The sequence below is a fragment of the Danaus plexippus genome, chromosome 7 (genome assembly GCF_018135715.1).
Source record: "Danaus plexippus chromosome 7, MEX_DaPlex, whole genome shotgun sequence".
Taxonomy (NCBI): domain Eukaryota; kingdom Metazoa; phylum Arthropoda; class Insecta; order Lepidoptera; family Nymphalidae; genus Danaus; species Danaus plexippus.
Genome location: NC_083541.1, coordinates 2,990,328 through 3,014,222, shown reverse-complemented (window position 1 = coordinate 3,014,222; position 23,895 = coordinate 2,990,328). Strand labels below are relative to the sequence as shown.

General features: G+C 30.6%; 1 protein-coding gene across 5 annotated transcripts in view; it reads left to right on the top strand.

Moving 5' to 3' along the window:
- LOC116770979 (protein sprint) overlaps positions 1 to 23,895 on the top strand; it is a 129,752-nt gene that overhangs the window by 14,308 nt on the left and 91,549 nt on the right. For 4 of the 5 annotated variants that reach the window (XM_061520826.1, XM_032662638.2, XM_061520827.1 and 1 more), the window contains one exon: positions 2,534 to 2,604. In XM_061520826.1, coding sequence (XP_061376810.1) covers positions 2,534 to 2,604 — 71 coding nt within the window. Of the gene's footprint in view, positions 1 to 2,533; positions 2,605 to 20,689; positions 20,771 to 23,895 lie in introns of those variants that run through there. The other variant, XM_061520825.1, reaches the window with a different exon arrangement.

Here is a 23,895-nt window from a genome sequence, read left to right as displayed (position 1 = left end):
GGACAACACTAATTGTTGGAATAGTTTTATTTTAACTATTCCTACAATTAGTATTCCTACAACACTAATTGTAGGAATAGTTAGAATAGCTGTAATTACTAGACATGACGGATAGCTTGAGAATATTTTCTACGAATAATTGGAAAATTCAGGTAACTTGAACAAGTTACAGGTTTCGAAACTATGAGCACTTTGTCTATAAGACTGCGGAGTCAAAAAGCGTTGTTAATGACACCGATTTAGGCCACCTCTTAAAACATAAATGTACTCTAAAATACTTTTTTAATATATGTTCGAATAATTGTGACCTAAACATTTTAGAAATCTAAAGGATCTCATTGTCTGATTTTTTTCCTTGTACTATGAAAGGCAAAATATCTCATAACATTAAGCTCTGAAAAGAAATAATAAGTTAAGCGTCAACCGTTTCAGCAGAGCATTACAGCACACTTCCCAACAATTAGATGTGCCTCGTTAGCTTTATTCGTATTTTGCAGCGTTTATTCGACTTCCATGCACTTTATGAGTTCACAAGCATTTGAATTATTATAACCCAGGGGAAAGATTTTTGGGAGTTATATTTTTAAATACCCAAAATAAATAAACAGAGTCTCATGTTAAAAGTACACAAACTCATTTGTATCTTTTTTTATTTTTTTTTTACTTCTATAGAATGACATTACGAAATACGTAATGTAGTTCGAGTGTATTTTTATTTTAAACGTGAATGATTGTAATGTTCCACTTTGCGATTAAATCAGGAAACCATCGTACGATTAAAATGTGAAATGGAGTCCAACATGAATGGTTCGTAACAGTGTTATTGTTCCTGTTCCTTAGCAACCGTTTGTATATCTAGTTCGTTGACCTACATCGGAAATAATGGGATATTAAAGCAACAAATAGTACATTAAACTCGCTGCTTACAAAACATTTCTATAAACACGTTGCTTAACATAGTACATATCGTTGCAGACGGTTTGGCAAATTGCTATTTGTAATACGTAAATAATACCAAAATGTATTTTACTCTTTATTTAAAACTAAAAAGGGTTCATATAAATGTATACGTTTATTTTCTGCCTTTTTGTAATTCACAGGGAAAATCCAGATAAGAATATTTTAGCATTCATTAGATTACGTATAAGTAAAAGTCGGGACATTATGGTAATTGTTCTGTACTTAGCTAATAAAGGGCTGCTCGCTAACACGTAGGGCGTAGATGTGTCATGCAGATTCTCATTTAAAAAACTTTGCCACCCCGTCTGCGGACTAAGCAAATATAATGCTACACACGGCGTGATTTAGAATATCCCTAACCCTAAAACTAGCAATAACAAAAGTGCCAATAAATAATGCTCGCAGATATTTTTAACGATTGAGGTCGTAAATTTCATATTTTGTTTGACGAAATGCGAGACTTGGTTGTGAGTGGTTTTGGTCTAAGCCTTGGTCATTATAGTTAGTATAGTGGAATTGTGCATTTGGTTAGTATATATTGATGTTCTTGATGGTAAGTGCTTATGCGAATAGAAATTGAAAAGGGAGAATGAATTGAAGTAAAGAAAATTCCTAGGTTTCTGAATCTTAATTCTGAGTCTTGATTGAAGTAAAAAGTTGTAGCCTAACCTTAACATATCCGATGTAAGGTAACGATTTTATATGATGACAATGGATTTTTTTTGTCTTCTTTATATTTTTATTTTAAGTCGAGGGGGATTCTCTTAATTTATTAATATATCGTTGTATATAGCTAATTTCTTTATTTTTTATACCAACCTGTAGTTCAAGATATTTTTTAGTAATATTAGTATTATAATACGTTTTTTGCGTTTCTTTTTTATAAAAAACTACAAATCGGACATGAATGAGCATGTTATATTTTTAACATATAGCATTTGAATGGCATACATTTTTTTCTCATAAAACGAAACTCGTGGGATTGGAAGCGAAGCATATTTAATCGTTAGGCATTGTTTATTTCAGATGATTTCCAAAAGGGATTAGGACAATCCTTTTATATATAACCATATGTATATATATGTATATATATAGTATACAGTACATACATATATTAATACGAACAATATCATGCATGTTCGCTCAAAACATTACACTATTTAATGTTACTTGTCTTGGAATTGGTATGGTTAATTTCCCAAATTTAAGTAGTTTAGAAGACATTGATCTCAGAAATTAATTATAAAAAGTGTGTACTTAATTATAAACAAAATATATACGTGTCATAATATCTTTTATTCATCCGATCTGTGTGTGTAATGAAAATAGCTGAAGCTATGACTGTGGCGAACAAGGCTTAACTCATTCCTCGCTGTACGATTCCAATATGTGTCCGGAGTGAATTGAGAATCGAAGTTTGCCGTTCAAATGACGAAATATGAAAAAACCGTAAAAAATTCATTGCACAATTCTATCTGGTTGAATTTGTTTTCTGGTCGCATTTCCATATTAATTTACACAATTTAATTAAGTTACATTTAAAAGTTATATTGATTATCCTCTTTGGTTTCAGCTCTTGAGTACGTTGTCTACAGATTTGGATGAAATGCTTACTGAGATTTATGACGACGACCATATTTCAAGGTAAGTAAAATCAATGTGCCTTTTTAATATGATGTCAAAACGAAGAAGATTCGTAAAGAACTAGTATATTCTCCAACAAATTAAATACATTCAGTTTATTTGGTATATATTACAACTGTTATTGGAATATAAGACTGAGCCCTTAATATTTATAAAATATACTTTAAATTCATTGTTACTTGAACGAAGGAAATCACGTCACCAATATAGCGAACATCGTCTCCTAATAAATTGAATTACACGCGATCCTGAACGACTGCTAGACCTTTGATAACTTCTCTCTTAGTAAATATGGTTAAATCTATCAAAGATACATTAAAAGGTCTTTAGCGGAGGTATACTAACGGTAATTTAATATATTTTGTACGGAGAAAATAGTATGAAATCTTATAGATTCATATACGAAGATTTGATATATATATATATATATATATATATATATATATATATATATATATATATATATATATGACTACGATCAAAAATGTTTTAAATTCAACCTATAATTTTTTTAATAAGAGAGTGTAAAATGAGTCACTATACAGTCGAATTAAAAAAAAAATTACATGTTTCCCATTTAATAATAAAAAATAAGTTATTTTTACGCGGATATGAAATATTTATTCAATTATGAATAGCTACTTTACTTAAATCAATATTTGAATAATGTAGGTACATTTAATTTTTGATTCTTCCATTTGACTTGGTATTTGTGTATTTGGTAGTAACTCTATTTTAATAACCGACAGTTGTTCTATAGTGTTTGTTGATGTTTTTAGAACACGATTATTTTGAAAGCTTTATTTTTATTTAGTCGTTCATCGGATTAAACCAACAGTTTGTCAAAAACAAACATGAATCGATGAAAAGCGGCCGCACAAATCAAAGTTCCGGTGTCCGGCCGGCAAACGCTGTCCACAGCGAATAATAATAGCTGGGACATTTAAATTGTTTTTGGACTATTCCGCAGTTTTAAATTTTAAACATGTCAGTGGAAATAGCATCACTTATCAGATTTTCTACACGAGTATATTCTTTAATAGTAAATATTTTCCGATATTTCAATAAAAAAAATACTTAGATCTGATTTATGAATGTCTGCGGAGCTTTAATGAAAAGGTATCGAGAGTTTCGAACGTCATTTGAATGAATACGCGCTGTAAAAACAATATAACCGTTACAGTAAAATCTGGCTTTATGAGTCAAACATAAAATTCACCCAGTTGGATATTTTTATATAAAAATCTACGCAAATGCTCGCACCATCACATTATGCGACCAATCTGAATTATCATAATGCCATATGAAGGTGGGAAGTGAGAAGGTTCAGTCTGCAATTCGAGATTTTTTTTTAAATGGATTTAATTATTTAAATTTGTATATGTAGATGATCATTGCTATTATTCAAAAAATTCTTTCAATGTAAGAAAGTAAAAAAGGGAGTATGCTTTTATAAAAAAAATAGATACTTTTTTGAACTAAACGGGAATATTACTGAAGTTAGAAATAAATTGTTTTTTTTTTTTTATTAAAATCGTCTCCCAATTTTGACCTAAAAATAAAAAATATCAATATATCCCATTAATATTATGGAGACGAAGTTATTATAGTTAAATATTTTTGTATATAAAACATAGGAGACTTCTATTTACAAAGTTTCGCAACTGTAATATTGAGTGTCATTAACTCGAAAATTTATATCTTCACTATCAATGCATCGGTGTACCTCATACATATATTTTTTAAACAAATATACCCATATGAATACAAAGTAACTAACAGACTCGTTGTGATACAACCACAGAATATAAAATTTTCATACGAGTCTAGTTTGCAATCAGTTCTGTCAAAAACAATATGACGCGTCCAAACCAGAAGTCCAAAGTTCGGAACAAAGCATTATGAATAATGAAATACGCCCTATAAAACATCTCCCGCACCCCACTCTAAGTACATAGCGTACTCGAAATTTGTGGTAAAATCGTCGGTGGGGTGTAGCAAGTTAAAAAACGGGAGCGCAAAGTGTTTTTTACGGCCTTTAATACGAGTTTATTAAAATATTTAAAGCGAAACTTTATCGCGAATTTCCCAAAAGACACTCAGAGAGGTCTCGACCCTCTGATATGAAGTTTAGCGATCCGGTGAGGAAATTATAAATTAAAAGTACGAAAAGAGACATCACCCAGTATTTAATTAACGAGATATTTTTCTCTTTGCTTCTTATCGTTTTATTTCATATTATCATCGTGTTGTCATTAGTGTTAAGGAGTTAAATATCATAAATAGTGATAATGAGTCATTTTGTATGTTATACTTTACTATGCATCCGCCTGTCATGAAATAATGGATGCATATCATATTATATCATATATATGTGTGCACGGTCTATCTAATTGAAATACCTAGTCATTATGTTTAATTTACATAGTATCCACATCTTGATTGTTGCCTGAAGAAATAGATTAAACGCTTATTTAGTCGAGGGAAAAATCTAATGTCAGATATCTATAGAGATGTTAATCGCCCCTTAGGTATTCAATGAAATATAAGTCTAGGAAACTTGAGAAGGCCATTAAGTGCACACTTCTTCTGGTTATGAGGTTCTGAGGTCAATGATGTATGAGATATTATCTATTACATTCAAAAATGGAATTTAATGGATATTTATTAAAATAATCAAATGTTCATCATAAGTACCTTATTTTTTTATTTTTCACTGATGAAAGCAGAAAAATATATTAATATAAGTGCTCCATTATATGAGCATGATGTTGTTTAGTTTTTTTTTAATATTAAAATGTTAATTGTGATGGGAATAAAAATATTTTTACATTAGAATCTGGATGAATATGATAGCTTTTCATTAAAAGCCTCAACAATACGCGTATTGCCATTGTGCGGTACCTACATTGTAGTTGGGGCCTTTTGTGGTTTTGTGCTATCTAGGCTTGTAGGTACGTTGTGCTTTTAGTTCTTAAAACCTGAACTCACGCTCGCCCTCTTATCGATAATATATTTTTTAAAACCTTGTGTATTAGATTATTTCATTTAATTTATTTGTTGGTATGTTAAATAAAGTGTACATTCGTACATTTACATTATATTGACAGTTATATGAATCCTTAAAAAATAAAATCGCCTTTAATAATTTTGTTTTACTCTCACGGTACAGAAAGATATGATTTTAAATTTAATAGGAAAAATTATAACGTTATAAAAAATTCGACATCATGATACAAAGCTCCTCACTAGTTGACAGTACTTTTGAGTGATTGCGAGTGAACTTCGCAAACAATGCTCGGGGAGTCAATCTGCCTCTAGCTATACATACAGCTATTGTATGGTTTTACCTATCGTTTATAGAGAATGGACAAATCGATGAAAACGCGACTGTTTACAGCGACACGGCGTTTTGAAACAAAACATAATTACCGCTTGATTGATGTTTTTTGTTTAAAAAGTTTTATACGTTCATGTTAAATCAGAGAGATGTTTAGTCCTATGGCCTACATTTATTTATAAAGTAACAATATAGAATTCGTTTTTTCATTTAATTGCTGTATTGCTACCAAATAGTATGACATATCATTTCAAGTATGTTTTCAGTGACTTTATAATTAAAAACTATCTCGTAATTTAAATATACGTAAAAGTTTCTTTCTATTTGGTACAATTTATATGTTCATTATTGTCAATAATTTGCCACAGGCTTGTTACGTTATGCCAAACATTTGGATGCTGGTTTATCTTGTTGTAGTAAAATCTAGTCCTTTCGAAAAAATACGCAAGGATAAAATAATGGAATATTTTTATTAATTTTCTTCGTTGAAACTGTTTTATCTGTAACATTACTATTGTTTATGTTACACTGTTAAATTTAATTTAATATCAAAACAGGTTTCTATATAAATTTCCATACTCCGCTCATATATTTATTTTACGTCTGATTTGTTTTAAAATAAACGATTGTTTAAATAATATCTTTGCTCTAAATCATCTCGATCAAAGTTAACGTCTGTTGTATCTGTTTTCACGACGTATATAACACTGAATCAATATTCAATTTCAACAACCTGTATATTTAATATTACTGCCATGGGATGGGGTGCAATATATTTTCTAGATCCGTACACATACATATGTGTATAGTCTTTTTACGGCACTGTTTTATTTCTTTCTTTCCTTTATAACATAAGCAGATTTAATTGGGGTTCTATGTTTACTGCGAGGAACTGTATTTTTAAATGAAATTCATATATAATCCTTAAATTTAATAATTTATAATTCCTTTATAGTTAGGATAAAGTATTGTGAAATATCACTTTCTCTTTTTCATCAGGCGTTTGGTCGAGGATTTAGCGAATCTACTAAAGCAATATTTTTTCTTATTATTAATTTCACGTCTGTATCACATTAACGATTGATATCTTTTCCTACAAATAAAATACAGATACGTACCATCAAGAGGTCGTTAAGGCGTTGCACCGCGTTTTTCTAGGGGGAGTGGGCATTAATTATTTCCGAATTAACCGGGCTAGGGTAACCAGCTGCGCTAAATTAAATCGAACGCCAGCGACGGACAACGAACGGACGTTTACCCAGCGTAATGGCGTCGTCAAAATCAACTGCAAAAATGTGTTGCAAATGACTGCGGAGTGGTTATTACGCGTGATTTGGTAATGATAAAATTTTAAATGAAATCATCAAATTTAATTATAATAGCTTGGTCTAAATTCTGTGGCATTTTATTTTTATGTCATAATTAAGGTCGCCATTGGTGTGGATTTTATGAATGCAGTTATTCTTTTTTTCGCGTTCACTTATTTAAACTTTAGGTCATCTATTAAAATGTATAGAATGTATTATAGAATGGAAAAACAATACAAATTCTATTTTCACCAAACCACAAAATACGAATACTAAAGTGTTTTCACTTCAGACAACAAAGTAATAACTATAACAATAACATTTGTCTTCGCCTCTAGTTTGTTAACTGGCATCCTAATATCTAGTCATGTTTTATTTGCGCCTCCCATTAATGAAATAGAAGATTTTGAGCCTAAATTTCTAAGTGTTAGAGTACATATTAATGTTTTTGGCTGTATGTTGAATTGAGACAATAGTCGGTTGCTGGATTCAGGAACGAAATGGTTCTATTTGCGTCTTCAATTAGTTTAAACTTTTAATTTCATTTTAATTTTTATTTCATTCTCCGTTATGTAGGATTATTTTCATCATACATTTTAAATTTTTATATCTTGAACGGCTATCATGCTTTAATTCTTTATTTTTTATGACTTCTTGTTGATTTAGCTTTTTTGTCGTTTCGTTTACTTTTATGTAGGAAACATTTTGGAAAACAGATGTGTGATTATGAATATAGAGTACTGTTGAATATTTAAACTTAAATATTTACAAATATTACGACCATAAATTATAAGAAGTACCTATAAATCTACAATCCCGTGTCCATTATTCCAAGTATACAAGTCTAATAAATTATTTCTCTCGCCTCTCTTCGGTAAAGTTGAAATGATTTTTTTGAATTTCGGGGCTTTTACGCTCAGAGTAAATGCAACATAATCCTTACTAAGGATCATCCCTTTTTATGAAGTATGGTGTTTGTTTTTAAAGAACAGATGCGGAAAAGTGTGCAATATTATTTTACTTATCTTAAGTTTAAATAAGTACGAGTTTATGAGATGTACAGTGGCAAAATTTAAAAAAAAGTAATAAAACATATTTCGTTTGCGGCTGCGTTTCTTACAATACATACGGAGCGTTAATAATTTTTCATTTATAAACCTTTGCGCTTTATAGTATGGACGTAGGTTATTAATTTTAAAATCAGCAACGATTCGTATGTAGTGCTTATTCAAAATTGTGCTAAGCATGCTGTTTATATAATAGAAAATGTCGTTTACAACCCTTCTATAACAACAAAATTTATATCTTTCGTTCATATTTATACGACATAAATATACTGTATTTGTTCGTTTAATTCACCTTTAGTTTGAATCATAGAAATAAACATTACAGTAACAGAAACCATATCAGTTATGATGTAACCAATAGGACATCATTTTCAATTCACTGAGTGCTTTGGGTTTTTTATGCTAATAGCTTATGATATAGTGTAATAAAATACGGGAACTTGGCTACGCGTTGCTACAGCCATATAAAGTCATACTTGAGAAGCACCTGAATTTCATACATTTTATGGCCGCTATAAAGATGTGTATTGCTTAGTAAAATTATATGATATTTTTATATGAAAATGATAACATTGAATCAGACCACTGATGATGTTAAATGGGTTGAGGTCATGATATATATTACATGAATACATAGAAGCTGTAGGCGATCGTTAATCCTATTTAGGGGGTTGATGCGTGAACCGTGTCGCTGACCGCGGGCCGCGGGCTGCGACGACAGATAGAAATGAGATGGCTCTGATTACTAATTGTTTCGTATACAATATACATATAATATATATATATATATATATATATATATATATACTTTACAAAATATACAGCCATAATTATAGTGCAAATTCAAGTAAAAATAATTTACATGTTAGTCACAAGTATATTGTTATTATAATTAGAAATAAGTGTGTTAAATGATTGACACATAAAAAAGAAATGTATTGAAAATGCGAAACTCAATGTATTGTTTTAGTATAAGAGACAGTAGCATGAAGTTTATAGTTTGTAGGCATTATCAACTTTATACTTCCACACGGGAATAGGGAAGAAGAGGCAAAGCCTTCTCTATATTGGCATTAGATAACTAGATGCGGAGCGAGTCGTCTGAGTGTATATCCATGTTTGACATGAGACTAACTTATTTCGCAGTGCGCTTAACTTATACCAAGTCGGAGGGCTTTTGCAGACTTTTTAGAAGTTGGTTAATTAAACAAAATCTAACCATTTTCTGTGACTTGATGCTTGTAATTGAGCTGTTTTGTTTATATACATAACACAAAATAATAATTTTTATTAGCTATGAATATAACGTTAAAATTTTGTTTAAATGCCAAAGTTTTTAAGTGTTTGATTATATCGTGGAAAATAAATCAATAAAATTATTTAAAGCTTCGGTTGTCCTACGTAAGTTTTATCCTCTTTTTATGTATATTTTACATTCTAGGTATAAAATACATATACAAAATTTGTCTTTTTACATAATTAACTAGTGATATTTTAGTGTAAGCCAACATTATACACTTCTATTGACTTCATTGCATTACGTTAAATATAAAACTTGTATAAATACGTTTTTAATTATTATAAAACTACTTTTATTTTTAAAGTTATTCTTGTTTTAAATGTAAAATCTAGACATAAAGCCTGGAGGCGCGGTAATTATTCAGGAGGCGTTGTCGCATCTGCTCGCTCCCATTGCTGTTTTTTTTTCTACCTTCAGTATTCCTATAATATTTTAAAGTGTATTTACACGATAGTAAACAGTCTCAAATAAAATAGTAAAAATATTTTATATTTTTGTTACAAGCAGTTTCTAGGTGCTGTAATATTTTAACTAAGAATAAAAATTGCTTATATTAAAAGTTTTGAACCTCTTAAGTATTCCTATCCATTATAGCTGCTTAAATTGTCTTTATTATTGAAGTCTTAAGCGCAAAAACGATTATACTTTATTATGGCTCTTGTCACTTACAGGTCCAAGGTTATTACCAACTACTCGACGTCTGAGAAGACTAAAAGCGGTATATTCAATATTTACCAAATTTTACCATTCAATATTTTGTGTTTCTGTCTGATTTTTATAAAATCTATAATGAACTTCTATGAAGTTTAAGATAAAAAAAAACAAATACTCAGCCAATATTATTGAGTCCTGCAAAATGTAATGATTAAATTACTTGTTATTTATTACTGTAGTGTATAAGATGCTTTATAATATTTTCAAACAAAAATCGTCGACGCCTTGCTGAGCCTTGAGGGGATTTAATTAGACAGCTCAAGCATAGTTAAATGGTGCGTGAAGATAAAGACTAAGGGAGATTTTAAATGATTCATGGAAGCGAATGTACATTCTTTTGAATGTGAGTTTTTTTTTATTTGACTGTTCATTCGAATTTTTCAGTAAGTAGTTGAATTAAATTAAAAAAATATCCAGCTCTCTTGTGTTCCTATTCAATGATTTGTATTTTTTTTATTCTAATATTTGAATTTAAATTTTCTTATGATATTTTTTTTGTAGTAGTGTTGCTGTTGAAAGAATTTTATATATAAATTCCATATACGCCTGTGGTAGAAAACAGATATTTGCATGTTATGAGACCGCTTTGCAGACGAAAGCATTTTTCATTTCGCAAGTTTTTTTTTATAACTATTATGCAAATTTAAAAAATAAAGGTTTTGACTTTACATATAATCATATTATTTAATAAAAGTTAATACATTTGATTGCTTATGCGCATTTAGAAATTATAATTTTGCTCGAAATATGATTGGTTCGTTAGAAATAAGTCTTAAATTAAATTCAAATCAATTCTCTTATACATATTTTTATTTCACTGTAATGCAATACATATAAATAAGTATGTAATAATGATTCCAAATGGAGAAAATAAAAATGAAAAATCATGAAATATCACAAATTAACGTCTGAGGCAACAGTGGCTTTATTTTGCCTATATATATATCTGAGGAAACTAATGAATACATCTGGCAACAATAGTCGGTGATTGCACGGACGCTGCGGTTTTCGTTCCTACCGCGAGGCAGACAGAACCTATCAGCATATTGGAAAGCGTAATTAGTTAACAATTAAACATTACCGCATTTGTTTATTAATATCTGCTACTTCTAGTTTCATCTACGAAATTAAGCATCAGAAAATAATTATCCTCTCGTATAAATTGGTTTTAACGAAAATCTTTCTACCATTTTGAAGTCGAGTATGATACAGTTAATAGAATTTTTATCTGGGAATGTGCGAGGCAGGTGTAGACTAAGATGACAAAGAGACGGTATTTCGTTTATCTCTGAAACCTAATGTCCACGGCATGACTCAAAGGCTATTTTTTATGGACCGGCAGAGGTTGGACCGTAATTCAATTTATTGCGTCTACCCTCCAAGGGAGCGCTTCTAAGCGATAATGCAATTTGATCTGGCTACTTATTGGTTCTTTACCTTTCATTAGAAACGAAATTTCGATCAAATATGAAAGTGCTCAAAAAGAATAGATGTAAATGTACGAAAATTCGTTCTTCTTTCAGGCGCTAAAGTATTTCGACACAATAAGAGGTCTTTACGGTAACAATGAAAACTTTACGCTTTGGCACCTACAACACCGAGTGAAGTATGAAACGCGACATTTTATGCCAAAGTTATAGGTACATTTGTACTTTGTAGCGGTTGAACCCTCCCCAGCGATTAAAAAACTTATGTGAGCTGCTTTTACAACGTTCCCTTTATGAAAAAGGCTTATGCAAACCTTTCTGTGCTTTGTTTGCTAAGAAAAGTTTAAAACTGTCAATTTGAAAACTCACAAGTTTATGGAATAATAATTGCTTGGATAAAAATGAACAAAGCTAAAATATATAAAATTTGGTTTAACTACGTATCTATCTACAAATTAAAGAAAAAAGAAATCACCATTTTGATATTATAGTTGTGTAAGGGTGTAAACACAGTACATACTGCATAATAAAGTAATTTAACTTTGCTTCTTCACATTAGTTGGGTTACCATTGAAATATGGTCTTTAATATTCCAGTAAAAGACATTTCGAAAGTTAGATGAAAACGACGCTTTATATAAACGTATCACCGCTTGTTTTTGGTGAAAATTAAGTTTCTGATTTATAGAGTTGTGGAGTATCTTAATGGAGTAGCGTCTGCGTTTTAATAGCCTTGATAGCTTCGAGGTAATCATGACTTCCGCTTTAACTGCCATCTTGACAAAAATCAGCTGTGTTTTATAGAGATTAAAATTATCGTGTTTCCTATAGACCAGTTTGTTGTTTTCTTGTCATTAATTTTATTATCCTCCTGTGATGTTTGATGAAATATAATACAATTTTTTTATTACTTCCTACAAAATAAAAAATCTCAATAGTTCCATTTGTAAAATACATTCTATAAACTCAAATAAACTGCTTAGAAGAGTTCAGAATCTCAAAAGACCGCTTGCTTACAAAGTACTACGGAACTGAGTCTTTAACTTGCGATTCACTAGTTTGTTTTAGACATTTTGTAGAAATCTTTATATTAGTATATGTAAATTATATAACGCTAGGGTTTCTTTTGAATAATGGTATGTCGACGATAAACCTTATTTTTGTATTAATCCACTGGAAAGATATTAAATATTTTCCATTTCTGAATTCCTTTCGCCGTCTAGAGGCATTCGTGTTGGGATTATAGGAAGATCTCAGCGGGTTCCGCTGTAATTGAGGGCATAAATCACGAGCCCATCGAAATAAGATGTGGTTTCAGGAACCTCTGCGAAATAGAAATAGTGCCTGCGAAGATCTTCATCGGCACTTTATCAACACTTTGTATAAATCATACCTCTATCAATTTAGTGAAGTTAATAAAAAGTATAAAAGCAAACATTTAAAAAGTTGAAATAATAGAAAAGGTTTTAAAATTCCCTTCAAAAGATATAAAACTTTGTCATATACTATTCGATATAAAATCCATTTGTCTATTGTTTTGGACAAAAAACCTCAAGTTTTGCATACCGTTATTTTTTAAAAGTAAAACTTTTACACATCGCTTCACACTATTTCTTCAATCTATCACGTGTCGCATTACAGCCGGGCGAGGACGTGATACGAGAACTATTGATCAATTGCATTAATAATACTGGACTAGAAACAACTCACAGACGCTTAGACATACATTAATGTGAAAATAAATTATAAAACATCGTCCTTAAATGAACACAAAGCGCTATCGCAATAATTGAGTCATTAAATCTCAAGAGCTTACTCTTATAACATAATAAAACAGAAGCTTCTGTATTACTTTTTTATTGCAGGAATAAACCAAAATAATGAATTTATTAAGTTGTTTAATGTCCATTGACTTGTTTACACAGCTTATTATTTATTATTTTGGTGTTTATATTGGATATACTATATCACTATTGTTATAAATGTTTAGCATGAGACCATAGAACGCGTGAGGTTGAATTATGTTGTAATATCGACCCCGACACAAGGTTTCTTTTATCTATTGATTCATTGTTAATAGAGCTGGCACGCAACGGTTATGATTTGTTGCTTGTGGAGAATAGGTGTTTGTTTATTTTTTAGATCGTAAAATGTTACATATAAATTGGGAACAGCATCGTCCTTAATATGGTGTTTAGATAAAATAAAGCACTCAGACAATAATAAAAACATAGTGATACAGAAGAAGTGTTTCTGTTAGCTATTTATTTAAGGGGTTATACTTGTGTTACACGGTGGTAACATTGTAACTGTATTAATTCATTATTATTCTACGCTGAATTCATTCCGGTCAGCGTTTATTTGATCTGCCGCTGCGTTGTTTGTTTACAACGCGTGAGTTGCCTAGCTTAGTTGCACAATAGGATATCTTTGTGAAACAAATTTGTATTTTTAAAAAATTAAAAAAAACGTGTTTAAATCTTTAGAACTGAAGTATTGTTTTTGTATGTTTTAAGATATATTTGATGACATAGGTATATTGTGTTATTAGGCGGCTTATCAGTTGCCTTAATTAAAGATTTATTGCTTGTAAATGGAATAGAGTGATTTAATTTAATTATAGTATAAGTTCGCGCCGCGCGAGACTAGGTGTGGCATCTTAGTATCTTGGTCTTAATTAATTAAAACATCTAAGTTCCAAGCTTCTCTGTTACGGCCATGCTTATAATTAAATTTGACAAGAACTAATTTACATAATACATAGAAGTTTTGTATGAATATTGTATTCGTGGGTGCTCGAGTACGGTACTCAGGTATTTTGCATTTTAAAGAGCGTCTTAAGACCGTGCAGAAGTATCTGTTAAGAAAATAAAACCTCGATTAATATTATTCTATCCGGGACTGAGATTTATAGCGGGATGGAGTCCTTTTCACGAATCATTGCCCCAAGTTTCCGACATCGATTAAGAGTTACAGCGATACATACCCTAAATAACTTAAATTCTTGAAAGATGTAGTTTGTTTCATCCTCGATTTCGCTATTTAAACAATTTTAATTCATTTTATATATTCTATAACATTTTAAGAGTTATAAATATTTCTTTAAGAAATTATGAACATAATTAATAATTAAAATTTTTGATTTCTTGAAAAGTATATTCTCTGATTTGAAGAGCAGATATTAGTTTGCAAGGAGAGATGAATTGTCGTTATTTCAAATATCGCGAATGAATCTAAATATTAGGTTATATTATCAAAAAAAACCAGTGTAGAATAAGTTTTATAGATTTATTTAAAAAACTGTTTAACTGAGTATTATTTACTTACGTATACTTGTTTATTATAATAACAAACTAGAATGATATACCTATGTATTTTAATGTTAACGTTATCTTCACTTTATGAACGCGTTTGAAACCACAATACTTTCATTTCGTCTTCCCTATATATATATCTTTTACGAGGTAACTTTTTACGAATACTGACGTAAATGACATGCCGTAAACTAGGCTTTGGAGATCAACCTTTATTTGGAAATCAAATATGAATTACGATATGCCTTAATTTACAAGATATCATGAATATTTTGTGTAACAAAAATTAGATATATCAAACTTAGATAATTCAAAATGAGGTTTGCAAAGTTTTATTTTTGTAGTTATCTAAAAGCTATTTAAGGTATTGGAAATATGAATAAGTAAATAGTTTTGAACGCGTATATCTTAAAATATCTTAGTAGATACTTATTTTATCTCAAAGTGGAACATGGTTTAGTGATTTTTATTTTATTGCATAATACAATTCCGCGATAGGATCTCACAGACGCATTTGTCTTCGCCGTATAAATCTAAGCTATTTCTAGTGCTCAGTAGGAAATACTAATTTAGACTTGTGCTTGTTATTGCCAAGATTTGTTATTAAACTTTGTATTCCATAGTTAGAATTTGAATTAACTTAAGGATTTTTTCATTAAAAAATCTTCGCACGTTATAATTACGTAGGTCACTGGAATCGAAACAGAAAACGTTACAATGTATTGTGACGATGTAAAATTATTGTAATCATATTGTTTCTAATTATCGGTCCCTTGATGCATTGTTTTTGTTTATTTATGACACACCTCTGTATTCACTTATTTTATTTTCTTTTGAACAAAAAAAGGGTATTTGCATAAAGGTTTTATATAGTCTTATTTGTCTTTCGTGTTCAATAAAAATGAACTTTATACGGATCATGCTATCCCTTTATATGATTAATATTTTTGTTTGTTTGTTTTGAGTCTTAAAAAAAAACAGTATATTTTCTGACTGATATCAAAAAGATCGAAATTTGCATTATATTTTCTTATATATATGTGTTTTAAATATTTATCACTGTTTGGACTTAAAGTCGAAACTATTTTGGTCTGGGTTTCTATATTGAGTAGAATTTGTTTTTTATTGTTTCAATGCCCATTCTGAATATGAAGGTGTATAATACTATTTGGATATAATATGGTTGTATAATGTACTTACTTTTAAGGAAAAATTACGGGTAAACAATATAAATATTTACACTTCATACACTTACTATTAAAGTCAAAGTCATTCATTAATACATCGCTTTGTTCTAGGGATGGCATATGAAGTAAAAAAGACATATATTTTACAAAATATCTGTAAAAATTTGAAATGGCTTGCAAACGATACATAATGAGCAGTTTCTGGAAAATATAACCCATTATATCTGAAATTTTGGTTTTTGTGTAGCATCATTAAATAAAGGTGCTTTTCAGTTTATAATGAGTAGCCGATCAAAACAGGACAATATTATTTTATTTCTCAATATTATTATTAGTATAATTTATTATTTATCTATTGACAACCCTATATAAAAAGCGTCCAACGTCCGTCAAGTGTCCGAACCGATCGGCGAGGATATTAATCACATTAGGGATCGCTGAGATTTTATTGCTTTTGAGCCAACATTAACTTGTAAAGTTAGTATGTATATAAAATTATAAAATGATTGATTAAAACCGATCTAATTGCATTAAAATGTTTAAGTGCTTTTCATTTTGCATTAATAATGAATCGTTTTGAGGGCTCTGATTTCGTTTTAACAATGAAGACAAAAGAAGGATTTGGTGTCATTTTGCCTCATTGAATTTGCCTTGAAAATAGAATTTCTGAACCATTTAATTGTATGTCAAAAATTTCGTCATAGTAAATGAAATTCGATAGGAACGAAACAACAAAATATTCCCTACCACGTGTTCTCATTAATCACAGAAAAATTTCGTATCAGACCTGAATAACGATGTACCGCATTATTTATGAACTAACTTATTTATGTTCGGATAACTCTATATTAGTTTCGAGTTCTATGAGTTATAACTGTTTGTTTTCGTTTGTAAGTAAGAGTTTTGAGTTGTTTAACAAAACTTACTTAACCCTTTGATTATTTAGTTTCATTGAAGTGGTTTTCCATTATTCCTATATTCATAACTGATACAAATTGTTTAATTAAAAGCGTTGTATTTGAATAGATGTGCTCTCGTCTAATCCTAATTGATGGATCCTATTGTAAACGTCATAATTAATCAGATAATCGCTCACGTGTCACTCGTGTATATCACACAATGTGAATTGAAAACCGGTAATACGCTGAAGGGTTTAATTGTTTAATTTTGATGTAAATTTACAACGAACTCGTTAACAGTCAAATTGTTTATCATTTTTCCGTTCGTATTATTGAAATTTTATTATACAGTAACGGTACTTTAATTATTGCTGCATACATTTTTTTTTATAATGATAACATATTTCTAAAAGTCTGCTCTATAAAATGCCACATTGTTAGGTCACATTGTATGGCGTTAATGTCATCTTTGACCTTTATATATTATCTTTCTTTAGAAAGTCTACCGTTTAACTCATTAGTATAATAGATGGAGTTTTAAATAACAGCTTGCAGAAAAAAACATGCAGTTTTATATCGTTTTATTTATAATCTGAACTGCCATAACGGTAATTTCATAGAATAGACAATCGGTGTAATAACTGCTATATGTTGTAGATAAGTTTATATGGAATTAAAGAATTATATAATTTTATTTAAACAAGAAATTGATTTAAATCTTACTGTTAAATAATAAATATAAGAGCAGATTATCCTCAATAACTATAGAGTAATGGATAAGTTTTGTAAGACGCATGTCGGATGTGTGTGGATTTGGTTAGAGGAATCTTAACCAATTACAGACTTTAAGTTTTCATTCCTTCTCTTGGTGCTAAATTAATTAAAACCACGACACAGAGCTAAAAGCATTCAATACACCCATATTATATATTTTTTTCTTAACCTTTCTTTTTTAAAAACTTGAGTTGCACAGAATGAGATTATTAGGAGTTTTTTTATGATTACACATTGATAAATGAACATTTTTATCACTTTAGATTGAAAAAGTACGGTAATATGTTTTTGTATAATTCTTATATAGTAATTAAAATAGTATGAACATTGTTTTATAAAAAATATATTAGTTAATTACAAGTGTATCATACTTGTAGCTCTATAGTAAATGCCTCATTTGCAGAGTAAAGAGCGCTGTTGTTATTATTTATTCAGGCTCATTGGTACAGTCTAATGCACTAATACATATGTATTCGTATAGTTCTTCATTAAACAGTCAGGGTCCCCGAGGGTTGGAGCAGTTTTCAGACATCTTGAAACGTGGAAAATGTTTTAAAATAAAAATACGTTAATTTAAAGAATAAGAATAAACATTTATGGTGTCCGAACAAAAGCACTTTTTGCTTAAAAATACGTCGTGGGTATTTAAATTGTAAATCATAAATTATTATATATTACTGTTATTATTAAATAAGATTTAAAAAAAATAAAAAATAAAGCGTATTACTTAAAACTAAAATGTAAACTTAGTGAGTAACGGTAAATAACTTTATAAGGTATGTGTCATATATTCGCCAACGTTTAGAACGGGGTAGAAAAAATAATAATTATAGTCTTGACAAAGGATAATTAAATTTAATATTAAACGGTATTCGTTGTTTTATATACTAGTGTCATCTTATTAGCCTATGCACAACATTACAGTGCAGATGTGGCTTAATTTTACTTATTTATTTCGTAACTTGGTGATCAATTACATTTTTAAAAGATAACATCGTTCATCTGACCTGAAACAGCCTGCTTTACTTATTACTGGCCTCATTTAATAATCTTTTGAATTCCTAACTAACAACGAGAGCGTTGTATTAATAAATTAAGTGCGGTTAAAACTGTTTATTTTCAAGCAACCTTAATAAATTTATGGCTTAAAAGGTAAAGTTCTTTAATGGACTCATTTGTCAGTTTACTAATACGACGACTGTGAGACATTCGCGCTGTTAAAGAATAATACTGTAAAAACGTAATTTGGTGAAAGTATTACTTTTTTCTTAAATTTTTCCAAACATCGAAAACCAATTGAAGGCATATTGTGGACGAGTACCTGCAACAAAAATTTGATGTTCATAACAAAAATGTTGCATTAAACTTGATGATGCTATAAAAGTATTAAACGAATGCGGTCATAAACACCTTTAGTGCGACGTATCAGCTTTACTTTCGTTTAGTTAGCCTCTTCTCAGTATAATACGAGACTCGTATCATTCGACCTTTTTGCTCCACTCACAGATGCCTAAAAAAGGTTATGTCCAGATAACATTATTCCATATAGCATTCCCGTCCCTTTGAAGAGGAAAGTTGTATTCCATTTTTGAAATAGCTTTCCTTTTTAGGACAGAGTTTTATTGCAAAATCGGAGGGAGCGCATCCACAATACCATCAAAGGGTTAGGCCGACTTCGTTTGCGCTTTTTTTACACTTATCCTTATTAGAATGTCAAAACGTCATATCATATATTAGTAAAAAACTAAACATGCAAATGTTAAAAACTTTTGACGGAAGAATTAAAATAGAATGAGTAAAGTACAAACTTAAAAGAAAACGTTTTAAGCATAATGTTTTATTTCATAAAAGATAAGATGGAACCAATGATACCGCCTATTTTACATACAATCGCAACCTATGTATTTATATTCTGCCTAATGCTTAGTTAATGCAGTTGTTCTCTTTATGTAAAGGTCGTGAAATATATGCAACCATGCGCAGAATTTATTTAAAATATCATTGAAATCTACAAAAATTACTTTTAAATAAAGTCACAGTAATGAAAAACAATGGTATGAAAAAAAGTGGTACTAAAATTTACTGTCTAATTAAGGGAAGAGATTTCTCTACGATCTCTCTAGATAATTAATAACAGTTAGTGACAGAAAAATGTCTTTTGTTCCTGTGTTTAATATTTTGAATGATGGTAAAACTCCGGGATGGTAGGTGTTTCATTAAAATTATTATTAATGTAAATATAAACTCATTAAAAATAATAAAGCAATACTCATTAAGAAAAACAAAATAAAATAACTTGGAAGTCGAATTTATCTATTAATTCTGATTAAAATACTATATTTATAGTTACTTTATATAAGTCACTTCATCTCTTTTGAAATCTTAAGTAATATTTTGTAAAAACGAATTCGCAAGTAAAAGAAAGCTGTTACTTTAAAAATCGTATTTCATTTAAAAAATCTTTTGAATAAGACTTCATATTTTCATTATTAAAATACTTTCTCTTTGAAGCTCCATTATTTATTCAGCATGTTTACGATATCCTTGTTATTATCTTGCAATAAGTATAAAATTTTAATGTGAAAACCATACACAGTAGTTCAGTATTATTTACGTGTATAGATTGTTTGTATCAGAGGCCATCAACCCTTGGCGGAATTCGAATTACACGTAATAAGAAATCCAAAATGCATTCAAGTTGGAATTGAACTCGTCCTGCGCGTACGCACGTTAGTTGGTTGGAGCCAGTGCGCCGGCGCCCATGTATAAGATCGGTCGATTTTGTTAGCGCGAGTGTTGCGAATAAATTGCATAAGAGTGTTCAGGTTCAGTGCTAAAGTGAGCTTCTGTTATTTTTCAAGATTACTATGACTTTTATGACTTAATTGATTATTTAGTTTACTTAAAATGTTTCCTTTTCATTGTTATTTGATTTGATGTGAATTATTGAATCAAATATAAGTGTATTTCTATTCAAATTAACCATACGATGATCTAAGCGACACCCACTAGCTTTTGGTTTAGTAACTTAGTCATTTTCCATAACTTTAAATTGTCTCAATTTTCCACTAAAGTTATATAAATAATTTTAAATTCATTAACATTACGTTACATCAACTCAATAAGTTTAAGAGAAAAATACTCGATAATTATCAATATTTATTGTGACTCAACACTAACAAAAGTGACCAAACAATATATTATATCTGTTCCAAGAAATGTTAAAATTGAAGTGTGAAATATATCCCTGAGGCTCGAGTCTCTGAGTAAATAAGCAAAGTATTTTATGAAAACAATAGGTCACAGAGTTCAGGTGTGCAATTATTCTCCGATGATACTGTCTTGACAACTCCACTGTTAGCAAGCGCCTGGCGAAACGCCATAGCTTTCATTGTTTAAATAGTACTAGCTGTACAAATATTCTAATGCTTGTGGACTGTTAATAAATATTATCATTCAATAATTGTGTTTGAAGTGCTTAGCACAGATTAAAAGAATCGGTATATCAGTGAGATTTTCAGAATGGATTTTATTACCGGCGACAAAAGTCTTTGTGATTACAAAGTCTACTAGTATCACAAATCCGCTGATAGGTATGAATTCGAACTTGTTATTTATGTTGACAGAATAATATTTATTTAGTGTCAGCATTAATTATGATTTCGACGGTCGGTGGATGCAATGAAACCAAAATTTAAATGACTTAATTTAATTTTAAATCTAAATTACAATTAACAGGTTCGACTATATTGTACGAAGGGTGAACAAATAGTGACACAATATTCTAAAATATTCGAAAAAGAAATATAAAACTAAAAACTCTGTTCACACGGAACTGCTGAGTCAGACCCGTGTAGAATGAACAAGTTTACTTAGAAGCTTAGCGCGGCCTGCGATTACACCGTAATTCTTTTAATATCTAATTTAACTATCGCTATGACACCGTCACGTAACACCTCCCTCCTGAAGATCAGCGAGTATGGGCAACGTTAGTTGTGAATTGAGCTGGGGGTTGATTGAGATCGACCCTTCTGGTTGGTGTTGGGATGGTGTAAACTGCTTGCAATTCCATCTGGTTGTCTTCAGGGTTGTCTCCGGAATGTAATGTCCGCTTGTAGAAATACTTGCGATATAATAGAGCGGTGGCTAGTGTGCCTACACTCATCAGTACCACGTAGAGAGGGATAGTGGTGTGATACAGTGTATAATTTTGGTTCTGGTCTAGGGTCAGCAAAGGTTGTAAGCCGACCTTGGTGTTTATTTCATGAAGATGCTTCAAATCGATAGAGTTCAGTTTAATTTTAGATGCTGAGGCTGGAGTGGCGCTGTAGCTGGGCAGGTCCATTATTCTCACCGTTTGTCCTTTTAGCCGGTTATTGACGTTTGTTAATGTAAACTGCGGTGTTTCAATATAACATGCTTGAGGAATTGTAACGAGATAGCTGCCGTGTAGTGTGCGATACGAATCTTGTCCACAGGATAAATGACTTTTAGTCGGAGCTGGGAAACTGATGCTGTAGTGTAGATCGTCGAGTTTCTCAAAAGCTGCTTTCTTCAATGATACGGTGATAGGGTTGCACGACGAACCACGTTGCTGAGTTAAGATGAGATGCTGGATACAATCATTGGATTCCTGGCTTTGAAGATGGCGATTATCCTCGCAAAGATACCACTTACTGGACTTAGGGCATTCTGCCTCTATGTACATGAAATCTTTCTCATACAAGGTTAGGTAAGGGAACGGTGGAATAAGGATTTCTTGATTAAGGTTAGGTATAATAGATAGTTTATACATATCATAAGTATAAGGCAAAACTATGGGGATTTTATAAACTATAACTATTTTATTTCCTACGTAATAAGAACCTATCTTAATTATATCAAAGTAATCCCTAATATCTAAATCTAATACCTTCTGCCTGCCATATAGGTTACTAACATTACTTATCATTGAATTCATCGTTTCTAAATTCAAGACCGCATGATGCACGGTGGACAGTTTAATAAAACCTAGTACGTTTTGAAGTTTATATAGCTCATGGGTAACGGAATCTACATTATCAGTTATAATTAAAAGTATCTGAGCTAAATGTGCATACTTAATTAAGTCGTTATCACTCGTAATAATACTTTCACTTATTTCATTAATAAGGGTTTGCAAATGACTCTGATTTTCTATTATATTACTTATAATTTTTGAATACTGTGAGGACCATTCTTTAGAGAGACTGACATGACTATTGAATTCAGTGACTAATTTGTTTTCACTGGCCTGAAGGGATTTTATAGCTTCATCATAATGCTGAGCGTCCGTGTAATCGAGATTTCCCGTTATACTTTTGATCACTGACCCGAGTCCATCTATGAGGCCTCTCTTTGCACGATCTGTCTCAAAAGACTTTAATTGGTTTAAAACATTATAAAGCTTATTTTCCAAGTAATTCATGTGAGGTTGGTATAATGAGTTGGTTCTATTGTGTAATTGAGGGCTAAAACTATCTAGCTGGGTTTTCACAGATTCGATTGTACTGCGTATCTCATGAAGGTCTATGTGTTGTATGAAAGAATGATAGTGAGATATAATCTTAGCTAAACCTAGTTTGAATGGTAAAATTCCGGGTCCATTTCCCAAACTCTCAAGTTTTATCTCTTGCGTTAGGGCTGGTATGAGGAAGAGATGAAGTACCAGGAGTTTCCTGCAACAATTGTGCACTTTTAGGTACTCTTTTTAATCTTGACTTGGAAATAAGGCCTTGTTTTCGTTTAGTGTAAATGTGAATTGGGAGATTAGCTGTCACCTCGTCACGTGTGTAACGCGGAGCCAACTTTTGACGCGAGGCAACTGGGTTTTTAATAAAAACAGGTTGATCAGGTGAATAAGTAACTTCAGGCTCGCGATCCTTATTATGTCCTGCGTGAACCGTGTTATATACTATAGTCATTTTAGCTTTATGATCTATCAT